This window comes from Typopeltis vanoorti, chromosome 4, assembly GCF_054136105.1.
Source record: "Typopeltis vanoorti isolate ZY-2024b chromosome 4, IOZ_Tvanoo_1.0, whole genome shotgun sequence".
Classification (NCBI taxonomy): domain Eukaryota; kingdom Metazoa; phylum Arthropoda; class Arachnida; order Uropygi; family Thelyphonidae; genus Typopeltis; species Typopeltis vanoorti.
In genome coordinates, this window is record NC_143552.1 from 64,621,423 (window position 1) to 64,649,413 (window position 27,991).

At 38.8% G+C, this 27,991-nt stretch overlaps 1 protein-coding gene across 1 annotated transcript in view; it reads left to right on the forward strand.

Annotated features, from left to right (window-relative positions):
* Positions 1-27,991, forward strand: part of LanA (laminin subunit alpha) — a 1,191,635-nt gene that overhangs the window by 175,645 nt on the left and 987,999 nt on the right. The window contains exons 8-9 of the mRNA XM_090391815.1: positions 12,200-12,337; positions 26,442-26,576. Coding sequence (XP_090247941.1) covers positions 12,200-12,337; positions 26,442-26,576 — 273 coding nt within the window. The remainder of the gene's footprint in view (positions 1-12,199; positions 12,338-26,441; positions 26,577-27,991) is intronic.

Consider the following 27,991-nt stretch of genomic DNA (forward strand, 5'->3'; position numbering starts at 1 on the left):
ACTAAAAAGTAGAGATAAAGTTGTTGTTCCTTCTTTATAAGGCCTTGATATATCCACATCTGGATTGCTATGCTCAGGTCTGGTCACCTTGGTTTCTTGGGAATGAGGAAGTAGTGGATTGGATCCATAGGTGAGTGACCAGGATGGTGTGTGTTCTGTGGAGTGCTCTATACAAAGATAGTTTGAGGGTTTGTGGGTTGCAGAACTAGGTCGATAAGAAAAAAAGTGGTGATATAATAGAAATATTTAAGTTACTTAAATAGTTTTATAAGATTGATACAGGAAAATGTTTCATCAGTTGGCCATAGGGGTGGGGACAGAACAAGAGGTCATCCTTGGAAGTTGAGTGAGAGTGTGGTTAGTAGGGATGTGAGGACTAGATTGTAGGTGCCCATACAATAATAATAATAATAATAATACCTACAAGAGTTTGCTTGCATGAGATATATTTGGTCATATGCTACACTGCATTGATTCCAGGTTCTCCCTCATCCTTGCATGAATTGTAGAATCCCATTTGTATCCTGATTTTCAATATTAGTTTCAAGAATTGATAATAAATATTATTTTTTTTTCCTTGTATGGTCTGTTTTTATTCTCAGAATGATTCATTATGATGTAATAATTGCTTGCTCACTAGAAGAAATGTAATAAACTGTATATTTATAATATCATTAATTTATGCAGTTTCAGATTTGTTTTTAATAATATCATTTTAATGTTAAAATTAGGAAAATTAAATGTCTCTAGTACAAAAGATGTAATATGGTGTGAGGCAGTGGTAGACAGGACAAGATATTTAATGGAGTGTTGCTGTAGGCCAGGGAACACAGAGAGTTATGGGCAGGAAATTTTTTGGCAGAGCAGTTTGGCAAGTGCAGAGCAAATAATCATTATGCAAGATTTTAAGTATAGCACTATAAATTGTGTAGGGGAAGTAGCATACGCCACTAAGGGAATGGAATTTCTATAGTTCTTGAGGAACAGATATCACAGGTAATGTCTAGTTGAGAGAACACAAGGTTTAAGAGCATTGGCCCCTACCCACCATTAGTGAGGGTGACTGTGCATTTGCCTTTGGAGGTCAAATAGATATGCAGAGGTTTCTAGGAGAAAGGAATTTATGTAGAATTATAAGGCAAGTGACTATAATAATTATACAAATCAGCTTGGGAGACAGATCCTTCGAAGAATTGCGAAGGAGTGAAAAAAAAACATAAAAATGATTTATTGTCAAGTGAATGACTAATGAAATCAAACAGGAACTGCAGATGAAAAATATGTTATGGAAAAAGTATAAAGAGGAAGATGGAGAGTAGTTGCAAGATATGATACCTCTACCGATATTTCTCCTTTGCAATTCTTCCATGGATCTGTCTCTCCAGCTGATTTGTAAGATTATTGTAATCACTTGCTTTATAATTCTATATTAATTCCTTTCTCCGAGAAACTGTTACATACGACTGAGGCCAAGAAAGTGACTAGCATATTAAGGAAGACAGAAATGGAATATGAGGAGAGATCACTACTGTAGTCCAAGAAAATTCAAAGAAATTCTTTCTTGATGTGGTCAGTAGGCGGAGAATGAATAACCCTGTAAATGGAAAAGGAGGTTAAAGTAACTAGTGTAGATGATATAATGGAGCTGTTTAATGATCAGTTTATTGGGACATTGCATCTTGGAAAAGGAAAAGCAGTTTTTTTTTTTTTTTTTTCTGGAAGAATGGGAAGGATTAAAGGGTCAGAAGTGAATGAGGAGAATGTGATTCAAATACTAAGTACACTTGTACCTCGCTATATGGACGATATACGTTCGTGAAAAGTCGGCTGCAAAGCGAAATGCTGTATATAACGAATCATTTATTTCCATATAAAGCCGTATAAATTCAGTAAGATCCGTTCCAATTTTATAAAAAAATAGAAAATCATTGGGTTTCTAGTTGAAAATGCATTTTTTATTTAATTTAAAATATTGTTTACATTACTTTTTATTAATAACTAAAATATAATTCTATAATACTAATAAAATAAAACGAAATAAAACACAAATAACAAATGAATGTTTTTTTTTTTAAATTTTCGAATCAGTGTGATGACGAATTGCACGACATCACTTCGTTAGTGTCACCATCTATTGTTGTCTGAGGACCCGGTTTAAAAAATTTGTCCAACGTTTGTTGTATTGAGTCTTTTTTTCGTTTCTTTTTGCAATTCTTTGTAGCAGTTATAAGGTTATGTAGAATAAACTTATTCTACATATTATATGCCACGAGAAACTTTGGCGCTGCGTTCTTCATTGGGATTGTTTTGAAGTAGGATGTTTATTCCTTGTTCGAAATGAGTAAGCGCATTTGATAAATCCTTTGAGGTTAACTCAAAGGATTTGAGGTGTTATATCCTTGTTTTATATTGTCTGTGGTCTGTGTGACTATGTGACTGCCTTATTGTTATATCTCTAACTGTGTTTACTTTAACTTTACAGGTAACATTAAATTTTTTTGTATCACTTAATATCAGATATTCGTTTGCCAACAAATTTGTATTGATTAAAGACTGCGCCAGCCGGCAACTAAACTCTGATACATTATCCAAGAATACTTAAAGAAAATGTAGGGATCATGAGGCATGCAGTCGTGGACCCGAGTCTTATACCACTATTGGTTTCCCCCTTAATGCACGGTACGTAAGTTTTCAAACGGTAGCTCAATCCGCAGAAAGGATGACAAACTCATTTGATTGTATATAAAGAACACATTTATTATGGCACAAAGACAAGTATACATGTTAATCAAATCCTTAATCTTAAAAGAGTCCGGGTTCCCTTTACTTAATTAATCACATCCAAAACTTCTATGTTATAGTCCCTTACTTGACATAAATTTCTCACTTCTATACGTACATCTATTTTCAGACTCTTATAACTAAGTTACCTAATATTATCACACATGTAATATTGCATATATACACAAGACAACTCAATAATTCTGACATGAACTTCTCTAGGGTAATACTTCTTATTCTTACTTAATCCTCCCTCCAAAAAGTTTAGCTAACATTTAATTACGTTCTGACCAAATAATATTACTGTTCCTAAATCACACAAACAGTTCAGGCCTCGGCCTCCTGTTCACCTGGAGCCTAATATGCTTTCTTCTCAACCGCAGACAAAAGTGTCCAAATCGCAGACTGTTCTTACTGCACCATACGGAAATAGCATGTTTCCTTAACTTCTGCTTCCTTACCCCACGGTTACTTTAATCCAACATTTAACATAAGAAAATCTTACGCTTACCGTTCTTGCCTTGAACTGGATATTCTGGTCTGCTTACAGTATCTTCACTGATGGCGGCCTTGCTATTCCTTTGTTTCACTTAATATCAGATATTTGAACACTGATGTTGATTTCATCAGTGGCTCTTTCTTCTTATGGATTTGAATACATTGTAGTTACAGCCTTGGCCCACATAGCATATATAGCAAGGGGGGGATTCTTGCTACACGTGGCGGCAAGCTCTACACAGCTCTCCGACAGGAAACTAGGTGCTGACGAAACCAAGAGACAAGAGAGCGATTCGAATCCCCGCCGAAACCTTTATACCTCAAAACAGCTCCCTCACTCGGCGGTGTCGTCACGCATACAGCGACTGCCGATTGGACGCCGTGGCCACAGACTGATTTTACATAGCTTAAAACATGCTCTAGCTTATACATATTTACTTGGCAATTTATACATGATTTTATATTCTAATTCATTTACAACTATTCTCTATTAAACTCATGGGTTATTTTAACACTGTTCAGAGCTTACACACTTGGATATTTACATGTTCTTGGGATGTTAGTCGGTACGTTTCCCATCCGGAGGCATAAGCATGTCCTTATCCACTCCTTCTGAAATAACTTAATGTTGGGTGGGAAAAAAAAGCGACTCATCATTTTTTTCTGACACAACAAAGGCCCCCCCCCCTTAATTAAAATTTTTTCTTAACTAAGTTATGATAAAATTTCCCTTTAGCAACATCCTCTCCTCTCTCTGGGAAAGGGTTGGTTCCCTTGCCTACTTCTAAGCATGTATCTGTGTGCTGGTTGTTCATCTGGCTCAGTAAATCCATCATGATTCCCCCGATCAACGTTATTTCCACTAGTAAAATATTGGGCTTCCCTGTGTCTTATGAAGAGGGGGGGGGAATCGTGTTGGGGGATTCCTCCTTCCTTGTTTTGTGACCTCCGTCTTCTTTTGGTTGCACCTTGCTGTGTAACGAGTTTGGATGGGAATTTTTCCTGGGCCCATGTCTGTTCTGGCCTCTCACATTTCTCGTATTTCCTAAGACCCTCTCTAAGGAGTCACCAAAGCAGACTAGTCTTGCTGGCCTAGTTTTATATGGTTTGAGGCGATCAGCATGTACAATGGTGGTCTTACCACGGGGGCTGGTTTCTTTGACTTTGAAAGTTACAGGGGTTATTCTTTCAATTATCTCAAACGGTCCAATTGCGTTCTTACCGAGCCCCCCCCCCCTTTTCCCTTTCTCTGAAAGCCTTGGTCCATTAGAACCAAGCTTCCTTCCTTCAAGTCTTTGGTTTTCCTGAGCTTATTCGTGTATAATCTTGCGCCGAGAGAGCACCCCTCACTGGTTTCTGCCACTGATTTATATGCTAGCTTGTTGTCTTCTAATGAGGTTGTTTAGATATTCATCTATATCAGGAAAGCCTGTTTCTACCCTGGAGCTCCTGAAGTCATTTGGGAAGAGGGGCTCAAACCCGTAGAGTATTACGGTGGGTGCTTCCCTGGTAGCTGAGTGAAGAGAAGTCCTGCATGCGAAGAGGGTGTGAGGTAACCGAACATCCCGCTCTGATATCTGTTCTTCTGCTAGCTTTGTTAGGGTGAGCTTCAGAGTGCGGTTCATTCTCACACATACCATTCGCTTGGGGGGGTGATAGGGTGTGGTAAAGATCTTCTTTATCCCCAGTGAGCTGCACAGCTGTAGGATCACCTCGGCTGTGAAGTTGGTGCCCTGATCTGACAGTAGGGTCTCAGATGTCCCGTATCTTGAGAAGATCATTTCAAATAGCACGTCTGCTATGGTCTTGGCCGTTTGATCCTTCATGGCTACGGCCTCAGGGAACCTGGAGAACATGTCTGTGACAACCAGGATGTATCTATTCCCTCTTGACGTGGTGGGGAGTGGCCCTACAATATCCATTGCCACGGCCTGGAAAGGGCATGAGGGGAGAGGGAACGGCTGAATAGGAGCCTTACCAGTGATTGGGGATTTCCTTTGACAGATGTTACAAGAGAGGACATATGCCTCCATGTCGCATCTCATTCCCTTCCAGAGATACCTATCCGTCACCCTCTTTAAAGTTCTGTGTACTCCCTGGTACCCTGCTAATTTATTATCATGGAGTGTGTGCAGCACCCAAGGGATCATCACTTCGGGCACAACTATCTTCTTCTTCCATCTTCTGATGATGCCTCGTCTAGATATCAGGAGACCGTCATTATCAATGAATATGTTGTCACCGGCTCCCCTTTCCTGATGATTGCCTCTTTCACTTAGCAATTTCTTGTAAACAGGTCCCCATACCGGGTCAGCCTTCTGTGCCCGAATGATGTCAATTTTCTCCCAGCTCTGATATCACTTCTCGGGTGCTTCCCATTTTCCGATATTCCTGGATGACCCCAATCTGTTGGGTGTTTTCATTGATGTGGCTATAATTCTCACCAGGCTGGGGTGTTATCGATTGGGATAGGTAGTCAGCCACTACGTTGGCCTTTCCTGGTATGTAGCTGACCTCCATTCTGTACTCCTGCATTTCCAAAGCCCAGCGCACTATTCTCTGATTTTTATCCTTCATGGATGACATGAAGGACAGAGGTTTGTGATCGGATCTGAGGACGATGTTTTGCCCTAACAATAGGTGGTGGAATTTCCCGAGGTTGTACACGATGGCCAAAGCCTCCCTCTCAATGATGGAGTAATTCTTTTCCGAGGGAGATAGTTTCCTGCTAACAAACGCAACAGGTTTGAAAGAATCCTGTTCCTTTTGCTCAAGTACGGCCCCAACAGCATTTTTGGATGCATCGGCGGCAAGATAGAAGGTTTCCCCTAGCTTTGGATGAATGAGGACTGGGGCAGTGGTCAGTGCCTTTTTTAGTGCATGGAATGCTTCCTGCTGCTCTATCTTCCAGGCAAACTTGGTTCCCTTCCTGGTTAGGCTCACTATTGGCATCATTATCTCGGAGCATTGGGGAATGAATTTTCGGTAAAAATTTACGATCCTCAGATACTGCCTAACCTGCCTGATTGTGGGGAGGGTTTACATCTAAAATGGCATTCATGTTGTTATATGAGGGTGCTATCCCGTCCCCCGAGATCACGTGTCCAAGGTATTCTACCTTGTCAAGAAAAAAGTCACACTTTGAGCATTTTAGAGACAGCTTGGCCTTGTCCAATCTGTTTAGTACTTTTAGTAGGATCTTAGTGTGCTCTTCCATGGTGGTGGAGTATATCAGTAGGTCGTCTTGGAAGCATAGAACGCCTTTGACCAAAAGTCCTGCCAGCACACCATTCATGAGGCATTGGAAGCTCATAGCCGAGTTTCGGACCCCTTGGGGAAGCCGACAGAGTTGGTATTTTTGCCACCTCGTGGTGAAGGCGAAATATTGTCTGTCTTCCTTTCTGAGGAGAATCTGGCAGTACCCAGAATTGAGGTCAAGTTTCGAGAAGACCTTGGCCCATTCCAGGCCAAACAGTAGCTCTTCTATAGTACACACTGGGAAATCAATAGGTTTCGTGACTTTGTTCACTTCCCTTAGATCAAGAACAAATCTTAAATCACCTTTTTTCTTTCTCGACTAGTATGAATGGGCTGTTCCAACGGGAAACAGACTTCTCAATTATACCTGCCTTCTCATATTCTTCCATGAGCTTTTCTAATTTGTTTGTGTGTTTGAGGGGGGGTTGGATATTGTTTTATGTGCAAAGGTGAGGTCGAGGTTATTTGAACAGTGTGCTCTACGGCATTAGTACAGGTGAGGATGCTTATTCCCTCAGTAAAAACTCCGGGGTACAATTTGTATGCTGTGTCAAAAAATTGTCTTATCTCCTCTATATTTTTCTTAGAGCTGTGGCCACTTGTGGATTTGCTCACCATCTTCTCCCTGTAAGTGATCTGTTCCTCTTCAACCTCCTTAGCAGATATCAAATTGGTCTCAAGTGACTTATCTTCGTGTGATGCTTTGCAGGGGTCGGTTTTGGGATGGTGGGTCTTTCCACACAGAGATATTGATTGACTCCCAAAGTCGCAGGCGAACTGGTTTGACTTTAAGAAGTCTAGTCCCAAAATGACTTGATTGCTGGTGTCATCGGGTATCTCTGGTAAGATCATTATGTCATGGGTGACTTCAATGGGGAAGCAAGGGATGGATAACCTCGCTCTCAGCTTAGTGGACGATTGTAGCTCTACCTTTGCTATTCCCATTATTTTGTGAGTTGTTTGGAGGGGAATGAGTGTTTTGTTATTGGTCATGTCAGGCCTTTTGTATAGGTTGTGAGGTATGACAGATATGTGTGCTCCTGTGTCAAGAAGGAATTCACAATGTGTTCCGTCTATGTTGCCCTGGACTAGGGTAAGGTTTCCTTCACGGCTTACTTCAGTGGTGTTGGTACTTTGTATTTGGTGGTGTATGGTTACATGACTGTCACTCCTGCTATTGTGCCCTCCATCAGTTATCATCTCTCTGTATTCAGAGGATTGGTCAATAATTGCTATTAGTTCTTCTTTCTCACTGGCTGCTGCCCAGCACTCTTCAAGGCTATTTATTTCCCTTTTGTGTATGCTCTCCTGCAATTCGGGTATGATCCCAGTTCTGAATTGTTGTAAGGTGAGCCATTCAATATGTTCTTTGTCTTGTGTGTGGGTCTTTATATTATGTGCCAGTTTGGTTAGGCTGTTAAGGAAATGGTTACCCTTTCCCCTCTCTTTTGTATGCATTTGAAGAATTTGTTAAGTGTTTGTTCAATTCCTCTCCTTTTGTTGAATTTCAATATTAGTGCCTCCTTGAAGTCTTTAAGTGTTACTGCTCTGTTTAGTGTTTGTTGAGAGTGTGGTGCTTTCTTTGCTATCCCCTCTAGTCCACTGCGTATCAATGTTAAGAGTTGCTGATCACTCCAGTTTGCTTCCCTTTTTAGTCTTTCCATGTGGCTGAGGAAAGATTCTATATCATCATTACCCTCCCCTGAAAACTTTGGGCATATTTGTTTGGGGTTCATTGTTCTGAAAAATTCTGTGTCGGTCATTTCGGCTACCTCAGATAGGGACATACGCTCACTGATTACCACAACTAAAATTCAAAAAAATTTCAGAAAACTTAATTTCACTATTATACCTTTCACAACTGAGTTTGTTTCTGGAATTGAGACCAGTTTGGTGTGCAAATTAATCTCTTTCAGCACATCCTGTCGACTGCGCCATTGTTATATCCTTGTTTTATATTGTCTGTGGTCTATGTGACTATGTGACTGCCTTATTGTTATATCTCTAACTGTCTTTACTTTAACTTTACAGGTAACATTAAATTTTTTTGTATCACTTAATATCAGATATTCATTTGCCGACAAATGAAACATGCAGTCGTGGTCCCGATTCTTATACCACTATTGGTTTTCCCCTTAATGCATGGTACGTAAGTTTTCAAATGGTAGCTCAATCCGCAGAAAGGATGACAAACTCATTTGATTGTATATAAAGAACACATTTATTATGGCACAAAGACAAGTATACATGTTAATCAAATCCTTAATCTTAAAAGAGTCCGGGTTCCCTTTACTTAATTAATCACATCCAAAACTTCTATGTTATAGTCCCTTACTTGACATAAATTTCTCACTTCTATATGTACATCTATTTTCAGACTCTTATAACTAAGTTACCTAATATTATCACACATGTAATATTGCATATATACACAAGACAACTCAATAATTCTGACATGAACTTCTCTAGGGTAATACTTCTTATTCTTACTTAATCCTCCCTCCAAAAAGTTTAGCTAACATTTAATTACGTTCTGACCAAATAATATTACTGTTCCTAAATCACACAAACAGTTCAGGCCTCGGCCTCCTGTTCACCTGGAGCCTAATATGCTTTCTTCTCAACCGCAGACAAAAGTGTCCAAATCGCAGACTGTTCTTACTGCACCACACGGAAATAGCATGTTTCCTTAACTTCTGCTTCCTTACACCACGGTTACTTTAATCCAACATTTAACATAAGAAAATCTTACGCTTACCGTTCTTGCCTTGAACTGGATATTCTGGTCTGCTTACAGTATCTTCACTGATGGCAGCCTTGCTATTCCTTTGTTTCCATACGAACTGAAAACACTCATACACAGATTTGAACACTGACATTGATCTCATCAGTGGCTCTTTGTTCTTATGGATCTGAATACATTGTAGTTGCAGCCTTGGCCCACGTAGCATACATAGCAAGGGGGGATTCTTGCTACACGTGGCGGCAAGCTCTACACAGCTCTCCGACGGGAAACTAGGTGCCGACGAAACCCAGAGACAAGAGACAAGAGAGCGATTCGAATCCCCGCCGAAACCTTTATACCTCAAAACAGCTCCCTCACTCGGCGGTGTCGTCACGCATACCGCGACTGCCGATTGGACGCCGTGGCCACGGACTGTTTTTACATGGCTTAAAACATGCTTTAGCTTATACATATTTACTTGGCAATTTATACATGATTTTATATTCTAATTCATTTACAACTATTCTCTATTAAACTCATGGGTTATTTTAACACTGTTCAGAGCTTACACACTTGGATATTTACATGTTCTTGGGACGTTAGTCAGTACATTTCCCATCCGGAGTCATAAGCATGTCCTTATCCATTCCTTCTGAGATAACTTAATGTTGGGTGGGAAAAAAAAGCAACTCATCATTTTTTTCCGACACAACAGAGGCTAACTGAGGATTTACCTAATTTACTAAACTGATCACTAAATGCACCTACTCATGAGCATGTTTACAGAAGGCAGGGACGAATTATGTGCTATGCTAAGATTGCGCGACTACAAGACGACGCAAGTAGTGTTCCTGCGCGGAGCAGTGCGGCCTGCCTAGAACACATGACAAAAGCCGTCATGGGATTTCCTGACTTTTTGGCTATATATTGAAAAATTGTAGGCCGTAAATCAAAACTTATCCATAATTACACAAGGCTGTTATAGATTATAACAGCCTTGTGTAAATTATAAAAGTAAAGATTTGTAAAGATTATAAAAGTGTAAAGATATAAAAGTATAACCTTGTGTAAAGATTATAAAAGCCATATAAAGAAGGGGGTGTATAGAGAGGTATTAGTGTATTCTGGAGGTAATAAGCTGTGACAGTGGATGGGATTTCACTCTGTGCTTTAAGATAATGTGCTAAGTAACTGCTGGAAGCTTCAATGACCAGCTGTTTAATGAAAATCTAACTAGTAGGAAAGTGCCTAATGAGTGGAAGGAAAGTAAGATAGTACCATTGCACAAGGGTGATAATAGAATGCAGGCATCAAACTATAGACTAGTTTGTCTTTCTTCTGTGGTTGTTAAGGTTTTGGAGAAATTAGTAAGATATTGCATACAAAATTTGGCAGATGAGGATGATATTATTTGTGAAGGTCAGCATGGATTTGTTAAAGGGTGCTGTTGTTTCAGTAATTTTTTTTGCCTTTTGTAATAAAGTGACAAGAGCAGTTGATGAGGGAAAGGCATATACTGGCTTTTTTTCTTTTTTTTTGCAAAAGACATTTGATAGGGTGCCACATATGGCAAGTTCATTTCACTAATCTGATAACACATGGGATTAGTTATCAGATTAGTGAAATGAGTTAGAAATTGGCTGTCTGATAGATGTAAGAGAGAGTTGTGTGTGTGTGTGTGTGTGTGTGTGTGTGTGTGTGTGTGTGTGTGTGTGTGTGTGTGTGTGTGTATCAGAGAGGTGGAGGTGGGAAACAGCATCAAGGAAAAGGAAGGTCACAGGTGGGTTCCACAGGAATCAGTACGGATCTTTTGCTATTTAACCTTTGTCAATAATATTGTCACTCAGAAAGATATTCAGTTATTTGTTGATGATGTGAAGCTTGGTTATTAGTAATAGTGCTGATGTTTTGACTCTTTGAGAAGATTTGAATAAACTGGACAGATGGGCAACTGAATGGGGTATCAGTTTAATTCAGTCAAATATAATGTCTTGAAGTTTGGGACAGCAGAGTGCATAACTCTCCACAGATGGAGAGTTATGCACTCTGCTGGTGGATTAATACTAGAGGAAGCAGATGAAGGAAGAGATCTTGGAGTGATCGTCAATAAAAATTTGACGTTCACAGCACATATTATGAAGGTAGTGAAGGCAACTTTCAGCATTGCTACAATACTAAAAATGACTTTTTGTATAAAGCACTTATCAGGCTACATTTGGATTATTTTGTTCAAATCTGGTTACTGGGATTTCAAATAGTGAAGTAACCTTGGAAAGGGTACAAAGGCAGATAACCAAAATGATATTGAGACTATACAATATTATTAGTTATAAGGAAAGACTGAAGGCATGCAAATGACAGAGTTTGGTTGATAGAAGACAATGGGGTAACATGATTAAGACATTTAAACTGTTGAGAGGTATTTACAGGATTGACACAAGAAAGAGTTTTTTCATATAGTAAAATAAGAGGTAGGAGCAAGGACAAGAGGCCATCCCTCAAAGTTATGAAAATAGGTGGTGAGTAGGACGGTGAGATGTGACTTTTTTGAATGAAGTGGTTGGACCATGGAATTCATTGCTTGATAGTGATAATTGTGCAAATGGTGAATGGGTTTAAGAAATGGTATGATAGACTTTCTGTTATCTAAGATGGGCCTCCAGTGTGATAAGTTTTATGACTCCTTGGAGGCTCCAAACAATAATAATAATAATAATATGAAATTATTGCATTTTATAATTCATAAATTTATGAATTATGTGTACAGTGCAATTTTATGATTATTTATAATAATTTCATTAAATAGTTATTGTAAGTGATTGCATTAGTGTTATTATAGTCAGAATTATCCATAAGCTGAGTTAATCATTACTGAGTTTTAATATTTATAAAAAATATAAATGGAAGCACATGTTGATGAAAATCTTTTTCTTGTAGTTTGTTCATGTGATCCTGCGGGCTGTACAGAAGAAATCTGCAGCAATACAACTGGAGAATGTTTATGTCGACCTGGTTATGGAGGGCCTCGCTGTGATCAGTGTGCTCCTGGATATTTTGGTTATCCTAACTGCCAGAGTTAGTTGTTCTTTTTAAGTAAAATTATACCAGATTTTACAAAACATATATATATATATATATACATTTGAATTTATATTTGGGTTCGAGGTTATATTGTGAGTGGTTGGTGTAATTTAGCACTAGTGTAAAATTGGTGATCTGTGCTGTTTTGTTTTTTTTCCTTAGAAAATTAAAGTTTTGTAGTATATTAGAGTAGATTTTCATGTTTTTAGAGTATTTAGTATGTTTGTAACATACTTTTATTATGATATTTTAATAATAAATACAGGTGTAAAAATGGTGCTTGCAAACACAGAAGAAATGCTAACAAGAACAGCAAAGTGGTGAACAAGAAGGTTTTCTCCATTAAAGATGATATTAATGAGGATATTGAAAATAATTTAATCTCTGATATCGCTAGGCTAAAGCAGATTATTAGACAGACAATGAGGGAACCACAGAAAGTCAAGCGGCATTTAGAGGAACACATAGAAAATAAAAAAGTTCAGCAGCAAAATGGAAAACAAAGCATGGAATCAGGTAAATTAGTTCATAATAACAAAAATCTGGTAAGTAAAGTTGATTATAAAAAATATGTTATTTGGTATGGTGACTATCATAAAACATGCCATTGATGAGCAGGTTAGAACGTCAAGTATTCCTGGTGCAAAAATTTACACATAACACAAGCAATTCCCCCCCTCCCTGTTTTTCTACGTTTTTGAGTGCTAAATTGTTTTTCTGAATACGAGTGTACTTCAGTGGTTGTTTTTTGGAAGTTAGTTGCTGTCACGATATAATATATTTTGGTTACCATCAGAATCGAATGCATAACGGTGGAAGACAAAACGAAGCTAAGTTTTCATTACTGTATTTAGTTATATTTCATTTTATTTAATTCTATTTAGTGTACTTAAATGTTTTGTTTTGCTTGTAATTGTTTGTACTTTTTTTCTTATTTATTTAACAGAATTTATTAATTTAATAATTAACGATTACGCTACTTGGCAGTAAGGAATGATGACGGATTGAGCTGCCGTCATCATTCCTTACTCATGTGGCGTATCGCCAAGTCCTCCGCCATTTAAGAACTCTATTATAAGCAATATCACAAGGGACTTTGTGGCATGTAGTACTTGCGGCATGTATGCATCTCGGGAATTAGATATGTGGCTTGTGAAAGAGAGTGGAGAGCGTATGTGTGCAAAATGCAGGATGTTGGAGGAAATAAGTGCATTAGAAATATTGATATCCGACTTTGTTGCTCCAGGAACAGGGAATGAATGTAGGAAGACAAGTAGTGTGATAGAAGAGAATGAAAAAAATATATATATGAATGAGAAAATAATAGTTGATAGTGTGGAAGGCATGAGTGACTGTGAAAGTTTAGGAGATGGTTTTGTTTGGGAGAGTGAATTTAGATTAAAAGTGACTGACCTACAGAGGGAGATAGATCAGCTCAAAGATGAGGTGGAATGTCTTGTGAATGAGAGCAGAAGTATGAAAGATAAGATTAGGAGAATGGAAGAGATAAATGCAAGCCGAATTAGAGTAGGAGAGAGAGAGAGAGAATTTTGGGAGTGTTAGAAGAGGAGAGAAAGGAAACAGTAGAAGAGAGGGAATGAGAGAGAGGTATGGGGTGCTAGACGAGGAGAGAATGGAAACAGTAGAAGAGAGGGAATGAGAGGGAATGCTAGCAGATGAGAGGATGGAAACAGTAGGAGAGATGGAATGAGAGAGAGAGGTATGGGAATGCTAGAAGACGAAAGGATGGAAACAGTAGGAGAGACAGAATGAGAGAGGGATATGGAAGTGCTAGAAGAGGAGAAAATGGAAACAGTAGGAGAAAGGGAATGAGAGAGATGTATGGGGATGCTAGAAGAGGAGAGAATGGAAACAATAGGAGAGAAGGAATGGTAAGAGGTATAATGTATGGCAACTCAATGATCCGTGGTGTTCAAGATAGGATGCGTGAGGAGTGTTTGCCAGGAGGAACAATAGAAAGGGTGGATGAGATGATTGTGATGGTAGGAACAAATGACTTGAGTGGTAATGTCAGTTGGGCAGCAAGAGATATGAGATTTTTGCTTGAAGCTGAACAGAAGAAGACAGAGAGAGGTAAAATAGTGTGCGTGACGTGTTGCCTAGGTATGATAATAACGAGCTGAGCAGAAGAGCAGCAATATTGAAAGACGTCATAGCTAGAATGTGTGACAAGAGAGGACTGGTATATGTGGATGCTTGGAGTGCATTTGAAGAAAGAGAGGAATTGTATGCAAGAGACAGCTTACATTTGAATGAGGAAGGACGTAGGCATCTGGAGAGATTGCTGTTCTGAACGAGTCAGTGTGTCCCAGGGAAGATGATAGCAGGGGTGGCCTCTTGTGGGAATCGATACTTGTGAGAAAGGAGACGACATTAGGTAACACTGAGCCCAGTGGAGAATAGAGGGGATAATGCTGGGTATGGAAACAATGGCATTTATATGCTTTATACTAATGCCAGGAGTATCCGGAATAAGGGAGAGGAATTGGTGGCGCAGTTAGCATCAGCCTGGCCCAAAATTATTGCGATCACTGTGAGATGTGGTTGACAGAAGAGGATATAATAACAGGAATAGAAGTCGCTGCGTACAGCATTTTTCGGCAGGATAGGAGGGGAGAGCATGGTGGTGGTGGGGTACTGCTTATAATAAGTGATGACTTATGTCCTCAAGAGTGGAGGCTTTTGGAAGGCAGTGAGACAAATGATTTTGAGAGCATATGGTGTGAGGTAGAGGTAGGCAAGACAGGATATTTAGTGGGGTGTTGCTACAGACCCAGGAGCACAGAGAATGGGGAAATGTTTAGACAGTTAAGTTTGGCAAGTGCAAGAAGAATGATTGTTATGGGAGATTTTAACTACAGTAGTATAAATTGGAGAGAGGAAGATGCATGTAGCAATAGGGGAATGAAATTTCTAGAATTCTTGAGGGACAAATGTCTTAGGCAACATGTAACAGAGGGAACAAGAGGTTCAAGAGTTTTGGATTTGGTTATAACATCAGAAGAGTTGATAATAACTGAGATGACATCTCTCCCACCAGTTGGAGAGAGTGACCATATGGTTTTGACTTAGAAAATGAATAGACATGCAGGAGTATCAAAGAGACGGGAACATATGTATAATTATAAAGCAGATGATTATAATAGTCTTAGAGGTCAACTTCAGGAAGTTTCATGGAGGGAGAAATTGAAAGGCTGGGATATCATTAGTGCATGGGAAATTGTGAAAGAATATTTGTTAGCAGCAATAGTAAGTTGTATACCACGAGTGAACAAGAGGACACAATTTGGAGTAAAGTGGATGACAAACAATATTAAACAGGAATTGCATGCAAAAAAGAGGCTATGGAAGAGATATAAGGAGACAGATGAAGAGAAGATGCATGAAGAATATAAGACACAGGCCAGAAGAGTGACTAGTGTGGTAAGGAAAGCGAAACTGGAATATGAGAGGAGATTGGCCCTAAGATCCAAAGAAAATCCTAGGGAATTTTTTAGCTATGTGGCCAGTAAGAGGAGAAATGAATGTGGAAGAATGATATTGTGGGATAAAAATGGGAATAAAGTGACTGATGCAGAGGACATAGTGGAATTGTTCAATGAACACTTTATTGGAGTATTTCACCCTAGAGGAGTCAGTTTTAATGCTAGAGGGATAGGACTGGTTCGAGGTTTAGAGGTACAGGAGGAGAGTGTGTTTCAGATACTGAGTACTCTGGATGTCAGAAAAGCTTTGGGACTGGATGGTATTTCACCACGAGTTTTGAGAGAATGTGCTAGGGGAACAGACAGTGCCTTTAACCTGGCTTTTCAATGAAAGTCTGGCTTCAGCAAAGGTGCCCAGGGAATGGAAGGAAGGTAAGATAGTGGCATTGCATAAGGGTGGTAACAGACTGGAAGTGTCTAATTATAGGAGAGTTCGGTCATCAGTAGTTGTTAAGATCTTGGCGAACGTAGTGAGGGACCGTATACAGCATTGGGCAGATGAGGGTAATGTTCTCTGTGGGAGTCAACATGGATTTGTGAAGGGGCGCTGTATACGGTCCCTCACTACGTTCTCCAAGATCTTAACAACTTAACAAGAACATTAGATGAGGGAAAGGCATATACTGCAATTTTCTTAGACTTAGCGAAGGCATTTGACAGGGTGCCACATGATAAGCTGATATTTAAGTTGCAGCACATGGGTCTGGATGTCAGATTGGTCAACTGGATTCAGGATTGGCTGTCTGATAGGTATCAGAGAGAGTTGTGGTGGAGCAGTTTCAAGGAGGCAGAGGGTTACAAGTGTGGTCCTACAGGGCTCAGTACTAGGACCTATATTGTTTAACCTTTATATCAATGACATTGCCAGTGGATTGCAAGGGGATATTCAGTTGTTTGCAGATGATGTGAAGCTGGGAAAGATTATTAGTAATAGTGCAGATGTGGTAGGCCTGCAAGAGGATTTGAATAAGCTAGATAGATGGGCAAATAAATGGGGGTGACTGTCAGTTTAATGCAGCAAAATGTAAAGTCTTGAGGTTTGGGAAACATTGATGGGATGCTGCATACTCTATGGGAGGAGTTATACTGGAGGAAGTATTGGAGACAAGAGATCTGTGGTTGATGATTGATAGAAACCTGAAATGTAGGGAACATATTGCAAAGTTGGTGAAGGTAACACAGAGGATTGCTGCAATTATGAGGACACTGTCCTGCAGAGATAAAAGGGTTATCATTCCATTGTATAAGTCTCTGTTCAGACCACACTTAGGCTATTGTTCTCAGATTTGGTCCCCAGGATTTCAAGGGGATAAATTAACTGTGGAAAGGATACAAAGATGGATGACAAAGATGGTTTCAGGACTGTACAATGATAGTTATGAGGATCGGCTGTGGGAATGTGGACTGCTGAGTTTGGTGGATAGAAGGAGAGGTGATATGATTGAGACTTTTAAACTGTTGATAGGTGGTTACAGGGTTGACACTGGGGAGTTCTTTCGCTTGGTTGAATAGCGGGAGGGAGTGATGACAAGAGGCCATTCCTGGAAGTTACGAAAGGAAACTGTGAGCAAGAGGGTGAGGAGTGGTTTCTTTGCATGGAGAATGGTTGAACCATGGAATGCATTGCCTGATGGAGTGGTGAGAGCGAGAACGGTCAATGAGTTTAAGGAGTGGTATGATAGACTTTGTGTTTCTTAGTGGGGACCTCCCCTCGATGAGTCTTGACAGACTTTATGTTCTTAGGAAGGACCTCCCACCATGAGTCTTTTGCCTCCATGGAGGCCTGAATAATAATAATAATAATTCAAAAACAGAAAAGAAAAGCAAATGAGATCATAATTGTAGTATATACTAATGACTTAACAAGAGATTATTTCAGTATGAGAGAGGACATAACAGGGTTGTTGGAAAAGGTGAGAGTGAAGGGTGAGAAATTGAAAATAGTAAGTTACATTTGAATTTTACATTAATTGTATCCAATTAAGAAGAAAGGTAATGATGTCAAATGATTCGATGTGTAGGCTGCGTAGAAGTAATGGATGTGTGGAGAGGAATGGCCTTCACGTGAATGCATTTGGCATAAAGAGTCCTGAAAACTGAGTGTTGAGGTTTAAGTTCTGTGAGGGCATCGTCAGAGGTTTAATGGAATATATACAGCACTAGGAAAGGATTAAAACTGATTTTAATGCTTTCAATATTTTGTCTCAGTCACTGACACATCTTCAGGGATTACAATAAAACTATTGTAACACACGCTCAAATACAACACAATACTAAGTGAAACACATGACTCTCCTATCTGGATGGTGTGTCCTCTATGGGCATTTGTAGGTGGCCTAGTATGTAAGGTGGGATCTCTGATAATTAATGTCCAAATTTTGGGAAGTTTTATGCAACCGTATTTCTTTAAATTTGGTTGATTTCTGAGTGCTGCTGTAGATTCTAAAAACATCTCTCTTTAATGAATTTACTATGGTGGTGGGGCATGGTCATTTTTGTCCAGGAGATCCTGTGGGTTGTATCCAAAACATGGTCTGCAAGACCAGATTGACTATAGTCATGATTGCAGATGTATGTATGATTTGTGTTCTTCTAAGTGAATGGCTGCTGATCTACTTGTCTGTCCAAAGTAAGCCAGTTTGCAGGAACTGGGTATTTTATAAACTCCAGGCACTGAGAGTCTCTCAGTGCCTGGAGTTTATAATTCCATTAAACTTCCAACATGGAGTCCTGAAAAATTATTAATTGATATAAGATCTAACAAAGATTTAGAGAAACTGAATTCTAATAGGAGGAATCGTGAGAATCTGTGTGTACGAGCGACAATATTAGGTAACTGTATTAACGATGGGAATGTTATTATTATGGAAATAATTATGAAGAGAGAATGATTGTGCGTTTTGTCCGGTTTGGACCTGTCAAGCATGTGTAACAATATCTGCATAAGTAAGGAACCAGATAAGAACCAGATATCTGCAAGTTGTTGAACTGTGTCATGCAAACCACAGACGTATGCAAAAGAGCATGCGGTTAATTTATTATATCCATAGACGAAGGCTAGGAGTATCAGAAACAAAGGAGTAGAGTATGTTGCCTTGGTTAATATATTGGGACCTGATGTTCTAGACATCAGTAAGACTTGGCTATTTGAAGCAGATGTACTAACTGGTATTGAGTGCAAAGAGTACAGTATTTTTACGAAGGATAGCTGGGAACGTGCTGCTAATGATATTAAATGTCTTGAATCTAGTTAGAGTTGAGACCTATGACTGCAATACTAGTAACAATTTTTCATGTGGCAGTGAGTTGAAGCCACCTGGCGAGGTGGAGTATAACAAGATTAAATACACAGTGGGGGTATTGTTACAAACCTGGTTGATCAGTTGCTAGTGACGAAGAAATGCATCAATAAATAAATAGGATGGGTGAGAAAAGAGTAATCAGGATGGGGCACTTTAATTATCCAAACATTGATTGGGTAGCTATGAAATCGCATGAGAAGAATGAAACTGAGTTTATTGAGCTGTTGCAAGACAACTTCCTCAAGCAGCATGTAACAGAAGGAACTTGAGGTCAAAGAATGTTAAATCTAATTGTAGTGTCAGAGGGGGGGGGTTTCAGTTAAAGATGTAACTATTCTGCCTCTGGTTGATGACAGTGATCATGCAATAATCACGTGCGAAGTGGCTAAATTTATGATTGTTCCATTCAGAAAAGGTTACATGCTTAGCTACAAAGCAGAAAATTATGACCACCTGAGGGATATGCTGAGTTCTGTGCTATGGTATCAGGTATTGGATGGGAAGGATATCGACAGTGCATGGAAAGTGTGTTTTAAAAATACTTAAAAAAATTACTTTTGCGTTATCATGCAAAAAGTGACCAGCTGCCTGCATCACGATATTCATGCCGTATACAACAAATTCTCACTGTCAATCACTTCAAAACCTCAAGATAAAACTCGCCATTGATCGTTTGGCCAGGCGTAATGAATTCTTTGTGGATAATGCCCTTGGAATCATAAAAACAAATCAGCATTGGCTTTACTTTTGACTTCTCCAAGCAACTTTTTTTCGGATACCCCTCTTCTGGTGGTATCCACTCAGCACTCTGGTGCTTTGCTTTGGGCTCATACTCAAAACACCATGTTTCGTCACCAGTAATGATCATTTCAGGGAAGTTCGAGTCCTTACGAGCGGTTTTAATGAGGTCCTTGCAGTTTTCAATTCGATACATTTTTTGATCTTTGGTCAACTTGTGGGTAACAAATCGCGAATTCAATTTACAAACCCTCGGTCAAAATGTTGTGCACAATTGATTTTGGAATCCCCAATTCATCTTCAATCAATCTTACGAATGATTTCGGATTTTCTTTGATGAAATCATGCACTTTTTGGATGTTAACTTCGCTCAGTCCAGTTTTTGGACTGCCTGGCTTTTCGTCATCCTCAAGCGTCTCACGACTGCTTTGAAATCACTTAAACCACTTGTAAACTTGAGTACGGGATAAGCATTCGTCACTGTATGCTTTTTGAAGCATTTGATGCATTTCGGTAAAACTTTTACCAAGTTTAAGAGAAGTCAATCGCAGCTCTCTGTTTGAAACTGATTTTCCAACTGTTCATCAAAACACGCTGTCACTCTTGGCACTATAACTTGGCTTCTAATGAAACAAATGTCATAAACAGTTATCACAACACTAATGAAGGTTGCTGCTTTCAACAACAAAAAACAACAGGTAGCTCCACTAGTTTCTTCTATGTTTGAAAAGTTTGGTTTCTTTTTGGACAGAGGGTGTATTAGTGTGGTAAGGGTGGTGCAAAGACTGATCCAACTGTTGACCAATTAGTATCTCAGGAGTGGTGGTGAAGATTTTGGAAAAATTGCTTAGGGCTCGATTCAGAATTGGGTTGACAGTGAATCTCTACTTTGCAATGAACAACATGGATTTACTAAGGGAAGGTCATGTTTTAGCAACTAGCTCACATTCTATAACAATGTTACCATTGAACTAGACAATGTGAATGGATACACCATGATATTTTTAGATTTTACTAAGGATTGTATTTTATCTTGGTTAGCTTGGATTTTATCCACATAAAAGACAAATTGCTTTTCCACTTCTGTTTCTCCTCAGGATATTATTCTTATTCAACCATATTTCATTTATTCCCATGATTTTGATGTGAATGAACTTAATTAGTACAACAATTTCATCTTCCTTATTTTTGATACTCCTGGCATTCATAAATAAACAGCTGCTGGCCTTGTTGGCCAAGTGTTTAACACACCTTTCCTCTAAATAGCAGTCCAAGGGCTTGAATCCTACTATTTATTTGGATGCTTGTGATGGTTTTTAGGTGAGATATAAATTCCAGCACTTGTTTTAAGACCACCACTCTGTTTATTGGAGATGAAGTTTCTTAAAATAGTTCCATGTTTGATTTCCAGAGGAGTGTTTTCAGATTATGAAAACACTTTACATAAAGTAATAATGAAACATTTAAAAAAAGATAAAAAAATCTCTTTAGGCCATTCACAGCTAATGTACTATAAGATCACAACCCTTTTGTAAATGGGAGACACTTAAGATTAAAAAAGAAATCATTCCTGGGGTCTACAACTGTTTGTTTGTGAGAAAACGTTTTCACACCTAATCCTGGTTGCTCATATTACAGTTTATAATTATTATCATCATCATTATTATTATTATTCAGGCCTCCATGGAGTCAAAAGACTCATCATGGGAGGTCCTTTCTAAGAAAAACAAGTTTATCTAGACTCATCGAAGGATACCTAGGAAACACAAAATCTATCATACCACTCCTTGAACATTGACCTTTCCCACTCTCTCTCCCCACTCTATCAGGCATTGCATTCCATGGTTCAACCACCCTCCATGCAAAGAAACCACTCTTCACCCTCTTTCTCAGTTTCCTTTCGTAACTTCCAGGGATGGCCTCTTGTTATGACTCCTTCCAGCTGTTCAACCAAGTGAAAGAACTCCCCAGTGTCAACCCTGTAACCTCTCAACAGTTTAATAAAAATAATATAAAATATTATTAAAGATTTTTTCAAAATATACCAACAACTTGAACTAATTTGGTGTCTTATGGTTTCTTTATGTGATGTGTATCTTGTACTATACTCCCAGAATAGTGGAAGGAGGGAAAAATAGTATCAATGTATAAGGGAAGTGAGGGCAAAGAATATGAGTCAACTCTATGCCAGTTTGTACATCAGGTGTGGTGGTGGAGGGGGTGAGGATGTTGGAAAGGCTGGTTAGAGATAAAATACAAACCTTAAATTGCTAAGTAAATAATTAATTTATCAACATGATGCTGATATTTCGCTGGTATTATAACCAGCATCTTCAGAGCACAAAAACAGTTTGTCACAATACACGAGACTAAAACAACATGGTGTACTTAAACAAAATTGTAGCAGCAACACAAAGACTAAAGTCCTGATTTTGGCGCCCTCTATCTGATAAAAAAAAAAAAAAACTCATATATTACTAGAGTCCTAGAAAAGTGCTAGTTTTTTCTTAATATGACTGTCTCCCAGATCTTCGGCAAGTTAATACAGCCATATTCGTTGAGATTTGGAGTGTGTTTTAGGGCTTCTGTTGCCTCTAAGAACAATCTCTCTGATTTATATGGGTTTCTGTGTAGTACTTTTGTGTTTTTCCAGTTGATCCTGTGTGCAGGGGTATCCAGAGCATGGTCTGCTAGGCCCGACTTCCCATAATGATAATTCCGGACGTATCGTTTATGTTCGCTGATTGGGAATATTCACAGTTCTTCCTGTTTGACCGTAGTAGGCTTGATTGCATGAGCAGGGTACTTGGTAGACTCCTGGATGTGATAAAGGAGGAATGCTGTCCTTGGGTGAGCAGATGAGGGTGGCTAATTTGCTACATGGTCTGAATGTAGTGCATAGTTTATGTTTATTGAGAATTCTTGAGATCTTTTCGGATGTGCCTTTAATGTAAGGGATGGTGACTGTTTTGTTGTAGTTCTCTGTGGTGGATGGTGGGAGGGGTTTCTTAGGAGTGTTTATAGTATTTTGTTTATTTTATGTGGATTGTAGCCGTTGGCCAAGAAGGTGTAGCGTAAGTGAGTCAGTTCAGCAGTAAGAGCCTTGTCATTGGAACAGATTGCTGTCGCTCTATGGGTTAGCGTTTTTAATATGCCATATTGTTCAGAAAGATGTTGGTGTGATTGTTTGTGTAAGTATCTGCCTGTATGTGTGGGTTTTCTAAAAACTGAAAATGATAAGGAGTCATCTGGGAGACGTGTGATGAGTGTATCCAGGAAGGGCAGACAGTTGTTGGCTTCCAGTTCCATAGTAAAGTGGATTTTTGGATGTTGGTTATTTAAATGTGCTAAGAATGTTTTCAATATCTCAGGGCCATGTGGCCAAATAGCAAGCACATCATCAACATAGCGTAGCCAAAGTGTTGGTTTGAGAGTGGCTGTATTGATTGCTTGTTTTTCCAGGTGTTCTATGTAAAAGTTGGCTGGGGGGGAAAGGGGGGAGCCCATGGCTGTCCCATCAATTTGTTTGTATATTTTCCCTTTCCATGTGAAATATCCTGCATGTATTGTGAATTTGAATAGTTCAAATATATCAGGGGGGGAGGAAGTGTGACTTCAGTAGATTGAGGGTTTCTATTAGTGGTACATTTGTGAATAGTGAAGTGATGTCAAAGCTTACTATTAAGTCTGAGCTTTTTAGGGTAAGGTGTTGTAAGATGCTTTTTAGGTGTGCTGAATTTTTGACAAAGGAGGGAGAATTGTTAGTGAGAGTGGCTAGTAGCTTCGCTAAATGTCTAGCCAGTTTGTATGTGGGACTATTTATACTGTCCACAATTGGGCGTAGGGGTGTGCCTGTTTTGTGAATTTTTGGTGATCCATAGATCCTCGGTGTTTTAACATGGAAGGGTTTGAGTTTGTTAACTGTGTCTTTGGGCCAGGAAGTGACTTTTTTTAATAATTTTCGTGCCTTATTCTTTTGTGTGTTGGTGGGATTGTGATCTATATAATGTTCTATTATACCATTAAAATAATAAACAACATGTTCGACGAACACATAAGTCTGTCCACACGCTTAAATTGCTAATATTAGAAATATTTCTAGAAAGTTGCATGCAGTTTATTAAGGGAATGTTTTCATTTAGTTAAAATAGGATGGCAAGTTACTGAGAGAGAGAGAGAGAAACTTACATGGTGATTTTTCTAGATTTTTTAACAGAATACCACAAAATACTGTTGAAAGTCAATAGGATGAAAATGGATAGTCAATTGTTAGTCTGGTTACAGATGTGGCTGGCTGATAGGGGCGAAAGACACATTGTATAGGAGCGCAATGTTTCAAAAGGAATAATGATGAGTGGGGTACCACAGGGTTTGGCTCTGGCAACACTTTTGCTTAATCTGTCTATAAAGATAAACTCTGGGTTCAAAAAAGAAGGAAAAACCTAGCAAACTAAATTCACAATCTGTATCTCTTGCAGACCCAAAAATGCAACCAAACTAAGAAAATACCTCCATACCTAGTACTATAACTCTCACTAGATGCCATCAACAAAGGGAAAGCAGGCTGCAATGTCTGAGTATATTCCACAGGTGAAAAGGCTAAATAAGGTAGGAGTAAAATGGATGAATGAAGGGATTAAGCATGAAATTTAAAAGAAGAAGGCACTATGAAGGCACCACAAGATTAATGTAAGTAATAATTATTTGCATGAAGAGTACAAACAGCAGGCTGGCAAAAGGGCAACATGAGCAGAAATTAGCCAACTAAACAAAGAAAAATTGTAGTGAGTTCTTTTGATATGTGGAAAGTAGAAGAAAGAAAGAGTATTGAAGATGTTAGTTGATAACAATCATAGACTGGTAACTGATGCAGAGGGTAAGTTTTCAACGAGCAATATATCAAAATATTTCATCCTTGTGAATCCCTTCTCTGGTGAGTGAGGAGAGAGAGAGTATATGAGAAATGAAGTAAACTTGATGTTAAAAGGCAGTAGGACAATATATCACCATGTATTTCGAAGGAATGCTCTATGGAATTAACAATACATGTTTAATATTATTATTATTATTATTATTATTATTCAGGCGTCCATGGAGTCAAAAGATTCATCGTGGGAGGTCCTTCCTAAGAACATAAAGTCTGTCAAGACTCATCGAGGGGAGGTCTCCCCTAAGAAACACAAAGTCTATCATACCACTCCTTAAACTCATTGACCGTTTTTCGCTCTCGCCACTCCATCAGGCAATGCATTCCACAGCTCAACCACCCTCCATGCAAAGAAACCACTCCTCACCCTCTTGCTCACAGTTTCCTTTCATAATTTCCAGGGATGGCCTCTTGTCATCACTCCTTCTTGCTGTTCAACCAAGTGAAAGATACTTAATTTAATAGATACTGTCCTCAGCAAAAGGAACAAGCTGGTGCATGAAGTGAATTCATTACTGTGCATGCTTTATAGCACCTCCGTAGCGCAATTGGAAGAACAACGATATATAATGCCCTTCGATTAGAAAAGGCCTAAGTTCGATTCTCGTCGCGACAGGAGGAATCTTTATCTGGATGATTTTCAATCGAAGGTGAGTTAGCCGATCTCATACGGAGGTAGCAGGGTTTTTTCTCCTGGAAGCTCGGGTTTTGCATCCCACATACAGACAAATCGGCCCTTCAGAACACATGCAATTTAGACATAGTATACTAGTTGTGGCGGTGGTGGAGGAGGTTGGCAGTAGATGGTGTTGATGGAGATGATTCGTAGTAGAGGTTCGGTGTAGTGGTTGAGACAGTTGTAGGTGTCCTCCTGTGATGAGTCTTCGGACTCCTTGGAGGTATCAGGAATAATAATAATAATGCTTTATACTGAGACCCGTTGACTTCACTGCATAACTTTAATGAAGTGAAAGGGATAGAAATGCAGTTTATTAAAAAAAGTTTAGATTTATTAAAATTTTAAATGTAAATATTTCTCTTGTGTCAAAGCAAACATATTGACTAAGTAGTCAATGAACATTAAAATCAAGACATTATTATTAAAATTTTCTCTTTATACCATCTCCACTATTACTTTATTATTGTTTAAAGATCTGTTTTCATGTGCATATGATTGCATGTTCATGTGATATGTCATATCGGTTGTAAGTTAATGACTGACTGACTGTGTTTATATATATATATATATATACACACACTAACAAAAAAACAACAGAAAAACATGATGACTTAAAGATTTTTGTGAATGTGTAGCTTCACAATGTTTCACTTATCTGGGAAAGAACCGTTGTTGAAATTCTCTCTGTAATTTTTAGTAAGACTTAGTTGTAAACTGAATTGATATTTTCCCCTTTTAACCTTATTTTCCTGCTTACTCAACAAAATTTGGTTTAAGAAAAATAGTTGTCTATAATATGTCTTGTCATGTAATATAATGGAAAAAGATTGTAATGATGTAGTTTTGATTTTCTCATTTTAGAGTTGTTGTTTTTTATAGTATATGCAGATATGTGATAGCATTTATAGTCTTTATGTAAATGCACCATGGCATTTGTTTATTTCAGATTGCTTTTGTAATGAACAAGGATCAATCAGCTCTGTTTGCGATAATTCAGGAAGATGCCGCTGTTTAGTCAACTATGCTAGTTATAAATGTGATAGATGTTCTCCAGGACATTATAATTTTCCAGAATGCCTTTGTAAGTTTCTTAGAATTAAGATATTTTTATTTAAATTATCGCACAAAAAAATCTGAAAAAATTAGTCTTTTATATTATTTTGCTCTGGTTTTGTGAATGGAAACAGCTCATTGATTCATGTGATTAAAGAAGAATGCAGGATTGTGAAACATGACAGAAGAGCCACAACTTGTCAAATCACACCTCAGAACAACAATGGTAGTCAGAACATCATCTTGGAGCACATAGGCTGTTGCATGCTGTCATAGATGGGTACAGGAGCAGATGACTATCCCAGGTCCCAATGCTTTCAGCTGAGAAGAGGAAGATGCAGCTTCACTGGTCACATGATCAGACGATCATGTGACGACCGATCACATGAATGACTGAAAAATGTTCCTGTTCTGATAAGTCCCTGTTTCTACTTTATCATGCTGATGGCAGAACCAGAACGTGACAGCAACAACATGAGGGTATAAACCCTTCCTGCCAAGTGGCAACAGGCTCTAGCTGGTGATGGAGTTTAATGATGTGGGGAATGTCTTTTTTTGCACAATTGATAGCAGTTGAATACCGCCTGAATGCCACAGCCTATGTTAACATCATTGATGATTGTTATTATTATTATTATGAAGATTCAAGACCTTCATGGACTCACAAGATTCATTGTGAGAGGCCCAACCTAGAAAGTACAAAAGTCTATCATACTACTCCTTGAACTCATTCACGTTCGTGCCCTCACCACTCTATCAGGCAATGCATTCATGGTTAAACCACCCTCCATGCAATGAAACCACTCCTCACCCTCTTGCTCATGACTTCCTTTTCCAACTTATAGGAATAGCCCCTTGTCCTCACTTCTTCCTCCTGTTCCACTAAATGAAAGAACTCCCCAGTGTCAACCCTCTAACTACCTCTCAACAGCTTAAATTTCTCAATCATATTATCTCTCCTTCTTCTATCTGCCAACTTTGCAATCCACATTCCCTCAGCCCTATTCTCATAACTAACATTGTACAGTCCTGCTATCATCTTTGTTATGCATTATTATTAATAACCCTTCAGAGTTTAATATCATCTGCAGAAAACTGAATATCACCCTGAAATCCATGACAATGTCATCGATCTAAAGGTTAAACAATACAGGTCCCAGTAGTGAGTCCTATGAGACTCCCAATCATAACCTACTGCTTCCCTCATCCCACTCCCTTATACATAACTCTCTGATTCCTATTAGACCACCAATCCCCAATCCATTTCACTAATCTGACATTCAAATCCATGTGCTGCAATTTAAATATCAGCTTATCATGTGGTGCCCTGTCTGATGCCTTTGTAAAATCCAAAAGGATGGCAGAATATACCTTTCCCTCATCAACCACTCTTGTTGCCAGCCTGGTTGGCTAAATGGATAGCACACCCGCTCTCCAACCAAC